Source organism: Tursiops truncatus, chromosome 21 (assembly GCF_011762595.2).
Source record: "Tursiops truncatus isolate mTurTru1 chromosome 21, mTurTru1.mat.Y, whole genome shotgun sequence".
NCBI classification, from domain to species: Eukaryota; Metazoa; Chordata; class Mammalia; order Artiodactyla; family Delphinidae; genus Tursiops; species Tursiops truncatus.
In genome coordinates this window covers 17,411,200-17,425,194 of record NC_047054.1, presented here as the reverse complement: position 1 = coordinate 17,425,194, position 13,995 = coordinate 17,411,200, and the positions used below count along the sequence as shown (strand labels likewise).

At 41.3% G+C, this 13,995-nt stretch overlaps 1 protein-coding gene across 2 annotated transcripts in view; it reads right to left on the bottom strand.

Moving 5' to 3' along the window:
• Nucleotides 1–13,995, bottom strand: part of MTMR7 (myotubularin related protein 7) — a 112,330-nt gene that overhangs the window by 18,925 nt on the left and 79,410 nt on the right. For both annotated transcript variants that reach the window (XR_012329037.1, XM_073798743.1), the window contains exons 8-13: nucleotides 8,642–8,751; nucleotides 7,434–7,559; nucleotides 5,641–5,690; nucleotides 3,371–3,571; nucleotides 1,622–1,762; nucleotides 159–285 (exon numbers count right to left, since the gene is read on the bottom strand). Coding sequence is in view for 1 of the 2 variants with exons in the window: in XM_073798743.1 (XP_073654844.1) it covers nucleotides 159–285; nucleotides 1,622–1,762; nucleotides 3,371–3,571; nucleotides 5,641–5,690; nucleotides 7,434–7,559; nucleotides 8,642–8,751 (755 nt within the window). In the remaining variant the exon portion in view is untranslated. The remainder of the gene's footprint in view (nucleotides 1–158; nucleotides 286–1,621; nucleotides 1,763–3,370; nucleotides 3,572–5,640; nucleotides 5,691–7,433; nucleotides 7,560–8,641; nucleotides 8,752–13,995) is intronic.

The window sequence follows — 13,995 nt, the reverse complement described above, 5'->3', positions numbered from 1 at the left end:
GGTAAGTGCTCACCTTTGGGGGCTGTGTTTCCTGTTACCCACCAGCTAAAAATGTGAAATGGCTCTGTTGCTACATTTCACACATCCTGAGTCATGAGAGGCTTTCCCAGAGCAGTGATCGTCACAAAATACGGTTAACAAGAGCAAGTGTGTCTTACTTCTTCTAGGGCCTCGAGTTCTTCCTCCAGCTGCTGGGTTTCCTCCTTCACAGCCATAAGGTAATCTGTGACCGACTGTCGGGGCTGCAGTCCCTTTTCAAAGCGGTTATACATTCCACTCCAAAATCTAGAGAGGACAGCAGTGCTTCATGAAACACCAGGTCACAATCTGTATATCCACATCCTCGAGTCTTCTAAGGAATCTTTCAACCCACAGTCCCACCGTCCTAATAATAACCAAATGCAAAGCACAGGCTCAAAAAAGCCACTTTACTAAGACGATAACTTCATGTTGATATTTTCATTTTCTTGAATCAGTAGACTTCTTTCAGGGAGAATAAATTCATGAAGTCTACTTGTACAGATGGTACTGAATTAGTAGGCACATAACATATTTTTCTAAAACAGACTGAAGGTAGTACATGTTACATTTTCTTTCTTTTTTGGGCTTAAGAAAATGGCTCTTAGTTTGGAAGTCAACTTGAAAATGAGTGTTTGTATTAACATGCAGAATCTTTCAGCCACAAAGGGAGTCTTTTAAATTTGAGGGTTTTCGCTTGTTTTTATCACAACCACCAAAAATTTACATTTGCAATAAATCCTCCCTTTTTTATCCTACACAGTAAAGCATACTGAAATGCAAATGAGAATACAGGTGCACTTTGCTTTACTGTGCTTTGTGGAGATGGCGTTTTTTTTACAAATTGGAGGTTGTGGCAACCTTGTGCCAAGCAAGTCTATCAGCACAATTTCTCTAACAGCATTTGCTCATTTTGTGTCTCTGTGTCACATCTGGGTAATTCTCAGAATATTTCAAGACTTTTCAGTATTATTTTCTTTACTATGGTGGTCAGTGATCTTTGATGTTACTACTACTCACTGAAGGCTCAGATGATGGTTAGCATTTTTTAGCAATAAAGTGTTTTTAAATTAAGGTATATAACATGGTTACATTGTTTTTTAGACGTAATGCTGTTGCACACTTAATAGACTACCGTATAGTGTAAACATAACTTTTATATGCACTGGGAAACTAAAAAACTGATGTGACTCGTTATTGTGGTATTCACTCTCTCGCAGTGGTCAGGAACCAAAGCCACAGTATTCCTGAAGGTAAGCTGTGTCATGATCACTACCTAAACCTGTGATTCCACATTTAACTTCTAAGGTCCTCTCTCCCTCCCTCCCTCCCTCCTTCACTTTTAAATAGACTGGAACTTACATTTTTAGGATATCATTACTACAAAACATTGACTTCTAAAGAGAATTCCCCATTTAGGGGGGAAAAGAGAGAGAAGAGGAGACACTGGCAAAAATGCCAGATGAGATATTTAAGCATCTTCCTTCAGTGTGTTTGCATCCAAAAAAGCCTTGAAGCTCATACACTTCAACTTCCAAATGGTAAAAAGTGCCAGAATCTAAGTTCATAGCCATACTTGTTAAGGTCCTAGAGGTTTACATACTTGTACATGAAGTTGCACGGCGTCGTGGGGAGATGGAGGGTTCCCTGGGTCTGACTGGGATCATCTCTAAATAGAGGGTTCAGGTAGTCACCCCGATTCTTCCACAGGTGAGCCCATAAAGAGTATGTTCTTTCTTGAATTCTGTTAAAAAGAAAATAAGCCTGAATATAGCTTATCTTCATTCTTACAAATAGTAGACATGTAATATTAAAGCTGGAAAGGGATCAAAAACTGTTATCTGAACATCAGGTGTCCCTGTTCTCTAGCAGGGAAATTTGCAACCTGTGTCTTCATGGTACAGCAGGAGAGCTCTGTAACAGTCTCGACTCCTCTGCTATCCGTACTGGCCTCAGCAAGATGCTTGATGCCTCTGAGTGTAAAATAAAACCACAAGAAATTTTTTGGAATTTTTCCCCAAATAGTCGTTGGATTTTTATTATTTGCCAGGTACTATTTAAATGCTGCACATATTTTCTCTCATTTAATCCTCACTGAATTCCTATGACATTTGTCCCTTTTGCTAATCTGGCCCAACTAATCACAAAACTACCTAGGAAAACAGGTGAGCTTAAAGGATGTACTCTGCTACTTTTAAATCATTACGATTTATTGGAATTAAAGTTCCTTAGAGAAAACAAACTAGTACCTACTGGAAAAAGTCATTTTCTTTCCATTCAGGCTCTATAAACTAGTAGAGTCTTATTTGAACTGATCATTTCCAAAATTAAATCCGATATTATATATACCACACTTAAAGTCATTTTATTTTATAAAAATTTCAAAAATGTTCTTTGATTTGCAGCTCTTAAGTCACTTTGTGTTAAGTTTTTGACTTTATAAAACGTCCACATTCATCTACTTTTTCCCTCTCAATAAAAAGCAATCCAGTTTTAATTTGAATAAGAGAGTGACCTGAGTTTCTAATTTACTTTCCCAGTTGTTATACAGTAGTCAACCTTTATCCATGAGATATATGTTCCAAGACCCCCAGTGGATGCCTGAAACTGTGGACAGTACTGAACCCTGTGTATACTGTGTTTTCCTATACATACACACCTATGATACAGTTTCATTTATAAATTAGGCATAATAAGAACATCCAAAATGCCAGCATCACTACTCTTGAACTTTGGGGCCATTATTAAGTAAGATAGGGGTTACTTGAACACAAGCATTGTGTTAACCTCGACAGTCAATCAGATAACCGAGACAGCTAAGTAAGTAACAGGCGGTCCCAGGCAGGATGGAGAGGGGCAGCACAAGATTTCGTTGTGCTACTCAGAATGGCTCACAATTTAAAACTTATGAATCGTTTTTTTCTGGAATTTTCCATTTAATATTTTCAGACCACAGTTGACCTTGGATAACTGAAATTATGGAAATCGAAACCATGGATAAGGGGGACTACTGTACTTGCAATTCTTATGACAGTATATCCGCCAAAGATGTCTCTTTCCTTTTAAATGCAAAAATTGCTTTCTCTGACTCCAAGAAGCTTCCTTTCCATTATCAGTACGTGAAGTCTACCTACCTGTCTGTGGACACTAGGCAGGAACTGGGCAAAATGGACTTGTACCTATCTTTGTCAGCTGATGGCATTAAACTGTTAAAGTGACGTCAGGAAAAAGAAAATAACTTTACTCTGTCAGTATAGATGTGTGGGTAAAACAGTCTTCAAAACTGTGGAAGGCCATCTGAAATTCTCAGTCACAAACTCTTTCGATAAAAATTAAACACTGAAACACTTACTTGAGTTCTTGTCTCTCCTTCTGGCTGTTACACAGGAAGTTTCCAAACTGGCAGGAATAGATGTGGTGTTGAATATGAATCAAAAACCTCTCATTAAACTCAAAGGCACAGGGAAATTGTTCCATTAACTGCCAGACGCACTCAATGAACTGGTCAATAACTGGAGAGATTTCTTTGGGATCACCATCTAGGTTGCCATATCTGTAAAAACAAAGTATGAGACGTTACGGCAAGGTTTTTGGGGGTTTTTTTGTTTTTTTTAACTCGAAAGCTATAAATGCAAAAACAATCATAGAAGCAACCCTAGTTCCTAAACATCTTATCTTATAAACCTGGAATGCAGAAGAAGTGGAAAAACATAACTTTTTAAATTCTAATGTCAAAAGAAACTTTGTAGTGAAGGTCTGGGCAGATAAGGGACATGTTGACGTTATAATTACAAAAGAAAAGTGTTAGTGCATTCAAGGAGTCTTTCTATGGAGAGAGCAACCTTTCATTCAAGCGTGCGAAGTACATCAGAGCTTCTGAAATAAATCTTCCACTTTAATTAGTGACTGGGGGGAGAATGGGAAGAAACGCCTAAGCAACTTCAGAGTTTTTCGTTTTTGCATGGTTTTGTTGGGAAGAAAAGAGGAAGAGAGACAGCTTTAAAAAAACGGGTTCCCCAAGTTTCTAGGGATATTTCCATTTCTAGACCAGTGTTAAAACTTGTCAATTTATTTCCACGTGACCAGATTCCCATATACCTTTATATCTCTCGTATCACTGTTCTCAAGAGTACATCAGGAATCTCCTCCCTCATGTTTGTATTGATTTTTAAACGAAGACTGCCTCGTCCTTTACACTATTATGTGAATTTCAGAAAGAATCCAAAAGGGTGATTTGGGTACCATGAAATACAGAATAACAATATAGAACCTCATCTTCTCAGACATGGATAATCAGCTTGAGGAGTAGGAATGAGCAAGGATCGGTTTAGTAGTTTTTTCCAGGGTGGAAACATTAGAAACTGCCTGGAAACCTCTCAAAAGGTTTAGTCCCACTCACCTTTGGTCGCTTTAAAAAGGGGTTGCCCAGTATGTTCTTTCCTCACAAGACACACATTAGCCATTTCTATATTCTTACTGCCACAGATCCTCTACCTCAGAGATCCTAAGTGCCTATCAGACAGTCGGTGGAACCCCCAAAATTGAAAATAACAATTGATCGTAAGGTTACTTAATTGTTTGGGGGCTTTAATTTTCTCATTTGTAAAATCGAATCACTGCTTTCCGGGAAAGATAATTAATTATAAAAATAGAATTCCAGAAAACCACATAATAAATGCTCAACTAATGCTAAATGCAAAAACTTACAAAAATAAATATGGGCAGCTCCATAAATAGAGAATTTATTTTAGGAAAACATTCAAACAATCAAAAATGTATATCAAAATCTCTAAATTATTATCAGCATACTGCCTAAATTTAAATTTTACCTCTAAAAGACGAGACCATACCAGCTACAACACGTAACATTCAGGGATCAGAGACACCAGAACACCAGTCAGACATTACCATCCACACTAACCAAATAAGGCCAGTAGCTTCTGTTTATTTAAAGCCCAGTAGATGGGCTAGTGGGCAAGGAGCTGGGCTATTCACATATACAGTTTTAAAAGCCTTGCTATAACCCCGTGGATTAGGGAGGGTCTCCCCTTTACATAGACGGGAGGCGAATGCTCAGAGAGGACAGATGCCCAAGGCCACACAGTAAATGCCACAGCCTGGATTTGAGGCTGGATCTGTTGGGCTCAAAGCCTGGGCCGCTGTCCTACATTAGCTCTCCAGAGACGTCTGGGACACAAATGCCGCAGGATAAGCCCAATTTAACTCCCCTTGTGGAAGATCAAAGAAAAACTGTTCCACAGGCATTTCACAACGTGCAGCTTAAAATGAATCTCTGCACTTCAAAAATGTAATAATTTAGTAAATCAAATGTGTGTGGAAGGAAGGGAGAGTCCATCCTTTCTAGGTCGATTAATGAACAAGCTTCTGTCTCTTCTGGAAGAACTTAATATTAGTTAGTTTTGCTCAGTAAATACCAACCGCTCTCGAGTTAGAACTTTATCTGTGATACACATATTCAACAAAATTTTAACTTCCTGAATAAGGTACACAAGGAAACTCTGAAAACAAGGGTATTTTCCCCCACTCAATTGAGAACTTCAGAAACAGATTATCTCTTTTATCCTAAACATTCACTACAACAGATTTTAAAATATTTCTTACCTGTGATTAAACTTATGACCAAAGGAAATCCAGTCCTTTTCAATTAATACCTACACAAGATAGAATATAAATATCATGGAGAGAAGCAAATGAAGGAAAATAAGAGACCAGCACCAATAATTCTGAAGGATTCTGAATTCAGAGGTTCTTGGAGCGGAAGTCACCCTCCTCCGTAACCTGCACATGAACAAACACTCACTGTCCACCCCTATACAGATGCATGTCAGAGGGCAAAGTTGAAAGCCTTCCATAGGAAAAACAAGAGTGGACATATGAAGATGTAATGCCACCACCCACAGAGTGCTTTCGGTGAGCACTGTTCATATTGCTTCATGTATGATCTCATTTCATTGTGGGGTAGGTATCATCACTCTCATTTTAGAGAGGGGGAAACTGAAAGAGAGGTTAAATACTCACCAAAGATCACGCTACTGGCAAGTGGTGGATGCCACCTTGTAACCGAGCTCCAGAAACCACCACAGCCCATCTAGCCCAACTCTCAACCAACAGGCAATGCTGCTTGTCAATATAATAGCAAATACTAACCGTTTTACAAGAAACAATTAGGGATGTTTTCCAGTGATCTTCAGTATACTTTAGAAGAATTCTAGAATGATGAGGGCCTGGAACATATTAGAAGTTTCAGCCCTGCTTTGGAGTTAGGGGTAACATGAGTTTATACTCTCAAACTGTCTGGATTAAAAAAACAAAAAACTTTTTAATCAAATACTATAGGATAGTACCATCAATATCACCAATGCTCTAAAGCAGCCAGAGCTTTTCCGTTAAAAAAAAGTAAGGATTGGTTGAAGTTTGGCCTTGACAAACTGCCCGGTGGTGTGTGACTCAGCCTCCCCACTCTCCAGACATAAATGAAGGACTCCAGCCCCTAACCTCAGTCCAGGGGAGGGGTCTGAAGCAGGAATGTCACCCTGAAGTCTCAGTGCTGTCACAGGCGATAGGAAGTTCTCTGACGCATTCAAAACAAAAGGAAAGAAAAAGCCCAAGAGTGGAAACCTGCCACTTCTCTCTTGTCCCCAGGGTGTCAGCTGATAATACTCGACAAAGGATCCCAAGCATGGATTCAGGATCCTCTGAAGCACTTTCTACCAAATCATGGTTCAAGAGGCAGGAACCAGTAATCTCCCAGCCGCTAGGAAGTCCCTGCAGTCACTTTAAGATTTTGGTTCTGGCTTAGCCAAAGCTTCACCCTTCCAGACAACTAACACAAATATTCTGCAGTTGGAAGCAACATGTCAAGCTTTGATGCACATCTAAAAGGTGCAAAGTCTAGGAGAGGATGTACCCAGAATTTCAGTAAGGAATGCAAAAACATTGTAAAGTTTTCAATATTCTCTGGATATCCAGAGTTGTGAAGGACAATTTAAAATATAAAAGCAGTAAGTGAAATCACTTTTTCCTATAGAAAGGTTTTTCTCCAAATATTTTTTCTGGAAAGTGTTTTCTGTTTTATAGTCATGTCACCTCAAACTTGAGAATATATATCAAACTTGAAATATATTCATACAAATGAGGTATAAAACTATTTTACAAACTGCTAAGTAGATATTTTATATTTATAATAGCATTGATTTGAATTGGTTCCAAAATCCCAGAAATTCACCTTCTTATTCCGAGCCTATTTCACCTTTTCCCCTTTAATTAATCATGCTGATCTAAGAGAAAAATAATGTTGAGGAGGAGGGGGAAAAGTTGCCAATAGTTGTCAGAAGAGAGGTCCATTCTGTCCAGGCACTGCGTGCGTTGGACAGTGGCCAAGCGGCCACACTCACCATGAAGCCCTTCAGAGTCCGGTAGTGAGGGTCCAGCAGGAGGCTGGCCACCGAGCACACCTGAGCAGTCCTGTCCCAGCCATCAGAACAATGAACAAGCACACTTGCCCCTTCCTCTGAAACTGCCTGAAAAACAGGATGGGCAAAGGATGGCTATCAACAGGAAACATCATCAGAATTAGCTTTGGCTTTGTACTCGCAGAAAGAATCAAAAAAAGATTTACAGGCGAAAAATCAATACCAAAACCTGTTCCTTCATTTATTGAGTGTTCACGCCCCCGTGTAGTTAGGGCGGAGCCAAGGAGAGGTTTGGTGCCGGTAACTGAAGCGTCACTTCCCTTCCCTTATGTCCAGGAGCCACGAGCCCGGCTTCTGTACCATATACAAGCAGGCTTCCTGTATGAACGTCTCCTAGCCCACCTTCAACCCTCTTCCTCCCTGCCGGGTTTTCACCTTAAGCCTTTCCAAATGAAATTCTGGAGCTGCTGCTGGCTGCAATCATTTTCAAAAAGGAAAAGACAAAAATCATAAATTGTAAAACTATGAAATTAGAGATAAAAGGATAAGAGCCAAGTGAAAGTGCCCAGCACTGAATAAATATTTGTTAAATAAATGAATTATCTAATAAAGGGAGGCATACCATGTCATCAGAAAAGATATGGTTGTCTTTAGGTATAAATCTGAGGGGAATTTATTTTTAAAAAAAAAACGCACTGAACAACAAAATAGACAATGCATTCAAAAGCAGCTTATGTGAAAGTTGCAGCAAAATCTTCCCCTGGCAGAACAGAATCTACCTGCCAGGTTCAGGAACATGACTTGCTTCTGCCATCACTGAAAAGGGGGAGCTGTTTGCTAAGATGGAAGCTTCAGGCCTCGGTCACTCAGGTGACTCACATTTGGATGTACCCTCCTATAGAAAATTCTTTCCTCCACCCAGGACCAAGCCTAACTGAAGAGAGACCATTCTGAAAGTATTTTACCACTTGATCGCCTTGATGATACACTGTCAACTGAACACCATCCTCTCTTTCACAAAATCCCATCTTCAGAGGGCAAACTTCATGGAGGTCTGCAAAGCCAGCTCCCCATTTGGTATCACCCAGTTTAGTACAGAGGAGCTCACACGAGTCAACAAGATCTCCATTCCGAAGTCAGAGTACACTGGCTGCTCTGCCCCATAATTTCTGTTCTCTGCATTCGCATACCTTTGCAATGAAGATTCCTGCATCCATGATGGCCTTAATATGCCTCAACCAGCCAGAGTTCTCCAGTCCCCAAAGAAAATCACTCATGGAGGGAGATTTAAGTTCACACACTGCAAGATAAATCGTGTTACAGAAACAAAATACAGAAAATCTCTCATTTTACATTTGATCATATTTGCAGGCAGTTCGTTAATGATTCCTTCACTGCAGTACTTTCTGGAAGACTTGAGTCAAGATAGACGCCCAAGCTTACTCATTCTACTGAACAGTTCCAAGGAAAGGCTTTTCTATCTTCTTTGGTCACAGGGAACACTGCATCTGTTTAGGAGTATTATATTAGTAAAGTTTAAACTCCAATAAATGAAAATCATTGAATGTTACCATAGTAAAAATAAGAGATTTATTTATTCTTCCAGCAAAGATAGTCAGAATGTGCCACCAGGAAGCACTTGAGTAAGAGTGCCCTGGAGGAAAAGACGCCTATAACGAACTCCAGCACTTTCCCAACTAGAACTCCATCATCCCAGCACCGCACTTGCAGACTGCTGTAAAAATACAAAACAGAGCTGTCCTAGAAGTCTTAAATGGAAGTGATCGAACTCCTGCTACCAACAACCCTACCCAAAGGGAGCAAAGCGTGTGAACTTAAACATGAGGCCCTGCACTTCCGATTGCTTCTAGAGCATCAGGTTAGGGGCTTTCCCTTTGGTCGAAAATGAAGATAATCCAGGATTCCAATGATACCTATATTTTACAAAACTAAGGCAGCTGTGTAAACACTTCTATAATATTATCACAAACAATTTCATCTCGAGAGCTTATCTTTTAGTTAAGCATGAAAAAACTTTAGGGCTCAGCGTTCTGACTCCATATCACAAATATGACATTCCAAAGTTCATGGGGTTCATACCTATAAAGCCCTTTTGAGGAATCTTATAAATTAATCAATGAAAATTAACTAATGTTCCATAGATTCTGTTTGTTTAAAGTGTTAGTTTGGGCCTTGATCTGTTCACATTTAAAACGGGGAAGGTGTACTAAATTATATCTAAGTGCCCTTCCAACTCTAGACTCCCAGATTCAACTTTAAGTCTATGAAAGCATCGCACATTTGCAATACTTAAAAACAGTTAACAACGTTTAATTTATCAGATGCCCTTCCCTCAGATATGCCAGATAACAGAGGGTTCAGTCGTATTTCCCGCAACATAAGAGCCACACAAAAAAAGCACAAGTAGTTAAATTCTGAGTCACAGACGGCAGCAGTGAGGAAGAAAATACCGAGATTCCCAGCTTTTAAGGCCCTTCTTAAGAAAAAACCGTATTATGAATATGTTCAGGCAAGAGTCCAACCTCTTCCTTCCAAAAGCTTGCCCTGAGCTGGAAGCCCAGCTGGAGAACTGAGTTCTCTCCAGCATTGCCCTGGTTCAGGACACTGTCCCTTTGAGGTCACAGTGCTACTGGCTCCCCACCAGCAGCGATTTAGATTGTTCCAGGAAGATTAACCTGATGTGCAGTCTTCAAACGTTTTTGCACGTGTGCCCCTCCACTGATTTTTAAAACTATGTACCCATAGCACAGGGAGATCAGCTCGGTGCTTTGTGACCGCCTGGAGGGGTGGGATAGGGAGGGTGGGAGGGAGGGAGACGCAAGAGGGAAGAGATATGGGAACATATGCATATGTATAACTGATTCACTTTGTTATAAAGCAGAAACTAACACACCATTGTAAAGCAATTATACTCCAATAAAGATGTAGGAAAAAAACAAAAAAACTTTATGAACACTGAAAAACAAAAAAACAAAAAAAACTATGTACCCTCTCAGGCACCCTAGAATAACGCCCCATAATAAGACTGAAGGTGTGTTCGCCGTCTGTAAGGTGGCAAAAGGACAGTTCGTTACGGGAGGTGGGAAAGGACGGCTGGTTCACACCTGGACGGAGGAGCATCTCTAAGGCAGGCGAGGCAGTTTTAGGAAGGAGCACTTGCGGAAGTCAGTGCCATAAAGCCATCCAGCCAGGGCGCCCCTGGGAAACTCTTCCCGTGACCTCGCGGTGTATGTACTCAGTGTGAAGACAGACGCTGAATCTGCTGCAACTGAAAAATGCCAGCCCTGGTGAGAAACTGGGCCGGCGTGGCTCTGTCCTCGGGGAGGCGGACGGGGACGGGCTGGCCGCAGGGCTGCCCAGGCCCGCCGTGCAGCGCACATGACGCAATCCCCGCACCCTCTGTGCTGCGGCCTCTCCCGCGGGCGCCTGCTGTTTGGTCTTTCTGTCCAACCCCGGCCGTGACCCAGACCGTTCAACTTAATCCTAAAATACACACATTCCACCACGTAGAGTCTCTGGACCCACTGAGTCCTTTAAATCTTCCGCAGATAATACCGACTTGCAAACAGTTTTTTGTGATTTTTTTTTTCCCACTGAACTAGCCCAAATTTCTGGTGGTCATGATCGGGCTCAGGGCTCGCTGGCATCCTCCTTCATTTCAAAAAGTCCAGGGAGCTAGAGGGATATTTTGGCATCCAAGCTCAGAAGCTCAGTCCAAGGACAAATGACCCCTTTTGCCTTCTCTTCTCACCAGGTGTGGAAATGACAGCGAGTTTAAAAATACAGACGCCAGGCTCTCCAGCTAACTGGGAGGTAGCCTGTGCCAGTGGCAAGAGGGGACCGGCCAGCTCACAGAACAAGGCCCTAAAAGGTGCTGTAGAGAGGATGCCCAGGCCACCCTCTTCACTGGCTCACGGCCCAGGGGACCAGCTGCCGCATCTCTCCCAGGTCAGCTCCCCTCCTTCCACACGGAGGATGGCTCCTTGTTTAACACATCTGCTTTCAGGAACATCATAACTGGGTACATTGAATAAAATAGCCTCCCGAGGTTTCACGCAAGGTAACGGCTGAGTGTTTCCCCTCACATGCTGAGTGGCCACTGTTAAGAGCAATCAGCCCACAGGTGATTAATACACATGGACAGATGGGGGTACATCTGAGACTCCAAGAATTAGCACCTGGATTTTTAAATATAAAACTGGTGGGTTTGTTTGGATAAACTCAGGATAAGGCAGAAATACTGATCGGTTCACCCTTGTTGCCAAAGCTGAACCAATATTTACAAACCATTTTGAACAAAGTTCATTTCAGCTGACCTCACAGGCGTCAGCCACAGATCACAGAGAACCAGACTTATTATACTAACCTGGAGTTTAATGCCTGGGTCTAGTGACATTTGTTTTACATAACAGGGCAACTATATCCCACAAACACATAAAAACAACACTTAAAAAAAGATCGATAATTACGGCACCTGAGGAAATAGGAAATTTATTTGGAAGAAAATTAACCTCCCACGATCTTCCTTAGCTATTTCCTATACCAAGCTCATTTCTTCCTACACAGTGACTGCGTGGGGATCAGTGAGGGTGCAAAGTCTCCATCTGAACCCTGTGGGATTGGTCTTTCTTGTGTCTAAGATCTAAGGTTGGAAGGTACATGGCCCTCCCTTACTTGCCAGCCAGACACATACCTGAGCTCTCCTCATGTTTGTCTCCTTCCCATCTTGGAGTCAAAAACCCAAGCCCAATGAAACGGCCTTCAAAGAACTAGCAAAATGATGGTAATCTCCCTCAACTGAACATCCCAGCAGGTGATACCATTCAAAGAGGACTTAATTATGGCCTGTACAACAGAAGTGTTTGGTAAAGCCTGCCCTGTAGTCTCCCTTTTTTACTTAGAGCCCACCCTGGTGACAGAATAAACTCTGCAGTGAAGTGTCCTCAGTCTATTAATGTCAGTGCCACTCTCCTCCCCCGCCCCCGCCAACTGACATGGACCCTCTTTATAGAGGCCTTTACATTAATTGGAGAGATCTGTATATTAGCTTCTCTGTATATTACTGGACACCAATAAGATTCCAGCTTTGTTTGTGATGCTATTTTCTGGAATCTCCACACAATTAACAATGCCATGAAAGCCATTTTTGAATAGCCTTGTCGTCCTCTAAAGAAGTCGATGCTCATATCAAATGGTAAGTTGCGATCCAGCCTAAATTCTGTACACCTGTGCTAGCACTGCTTGCATTAGCAGCATACGTAACTATATGCAAACTCACATGGGCGTGAGTATGTGTCTGTGTCGAGCTACTAATAAGCATGTATGTGTGTGTAAATGCATGTATACACACACACTTTCCAGTAATACTGATTACCATTGACCTAAAGAAAATCAAGCAGCTGGTTCACAAAAGAATGCCCTACTAGCATTTATTAGCTTTGCATATGAGTTTTGTGTCTAAAGACACAATTTGCCACAAATAAATTTTAAAATATATATGCCCATTTATGTTACATTTACCATATAGAAGGCTTGGGAGTTGGTCATTTTCTCTCAGTGAACAGGAACTCAACCAAAGACAGGGCTTAAGGAATGAGCAAGTCTAAATAGGAAACGTAAGGCAGATGAAAATAGAAGTCTAGTCTGCGAGAAGGAAGGGGTGCTGAGAGCCTGTGACGTCGGGGTGGATGTAAGATATTAGTGGCAAATGCTGGAGAGAAGGCCGAGAATCATGTGAGATTAAGATGTTGCCAGCAAATAACAAGTGGTGAAATAAGCAGTACACGTGGCTGGGGACGTAACTGGTGGAAAAGCATTCCACGCTCGTCACACCGGCTGAGCAAAGCTGCAGGACCAATGCACCCATCGAATCTGAGGCCACACTGTCACTGGCAAGCAGATACTGAATTGCCCCATCCCCCCTGCAGCCTTATGGGAAAACTGCTCACCCTGTGGCTAATATGAGTCACGTCTATCTTTAGTTTTATGGGAGACACGTTCTTCTATAAGTGCTCCTTTTGTAAATGTCCTAGTTATCCAAAAACTAGCTGTCATGATTAATAAAATGAAAACAACAATTCTGAGGGTGAAATTTTTTGATCTTTGAATTGTCCCAAGGAACATCAAGATACAGCACAATGAGAATAAAAAACAGCCATTCTTCTCCCATTAAATCTTTGTTTTCTCTTGTCCTCTCCTTTGCTAAAATCACCCAGAGATGAGGTCTTTGGCTTTGACATCCAATTAAAACATTCAACCATCTGATCTACCCAAGGACAGCCCTCAGGAAGATCACTTATGAGAAAGCATCATCTTCTCTTCCCGCCAGAATTTTCTGCCCTATATCAAGATCAGTAACGTCACTTTGTATTAATAAATAAAGCCTTTTTCTATGCAATGCCCAGTGTATAGAAAACTCTCAAGAACTGTCTGATGTACAGATGACTGTCTAAAATAACTATGTAGCTCCCAGTGACTTCCTCTACATCCATTATCTACCATGCAGCATATATTTACTCCCAAT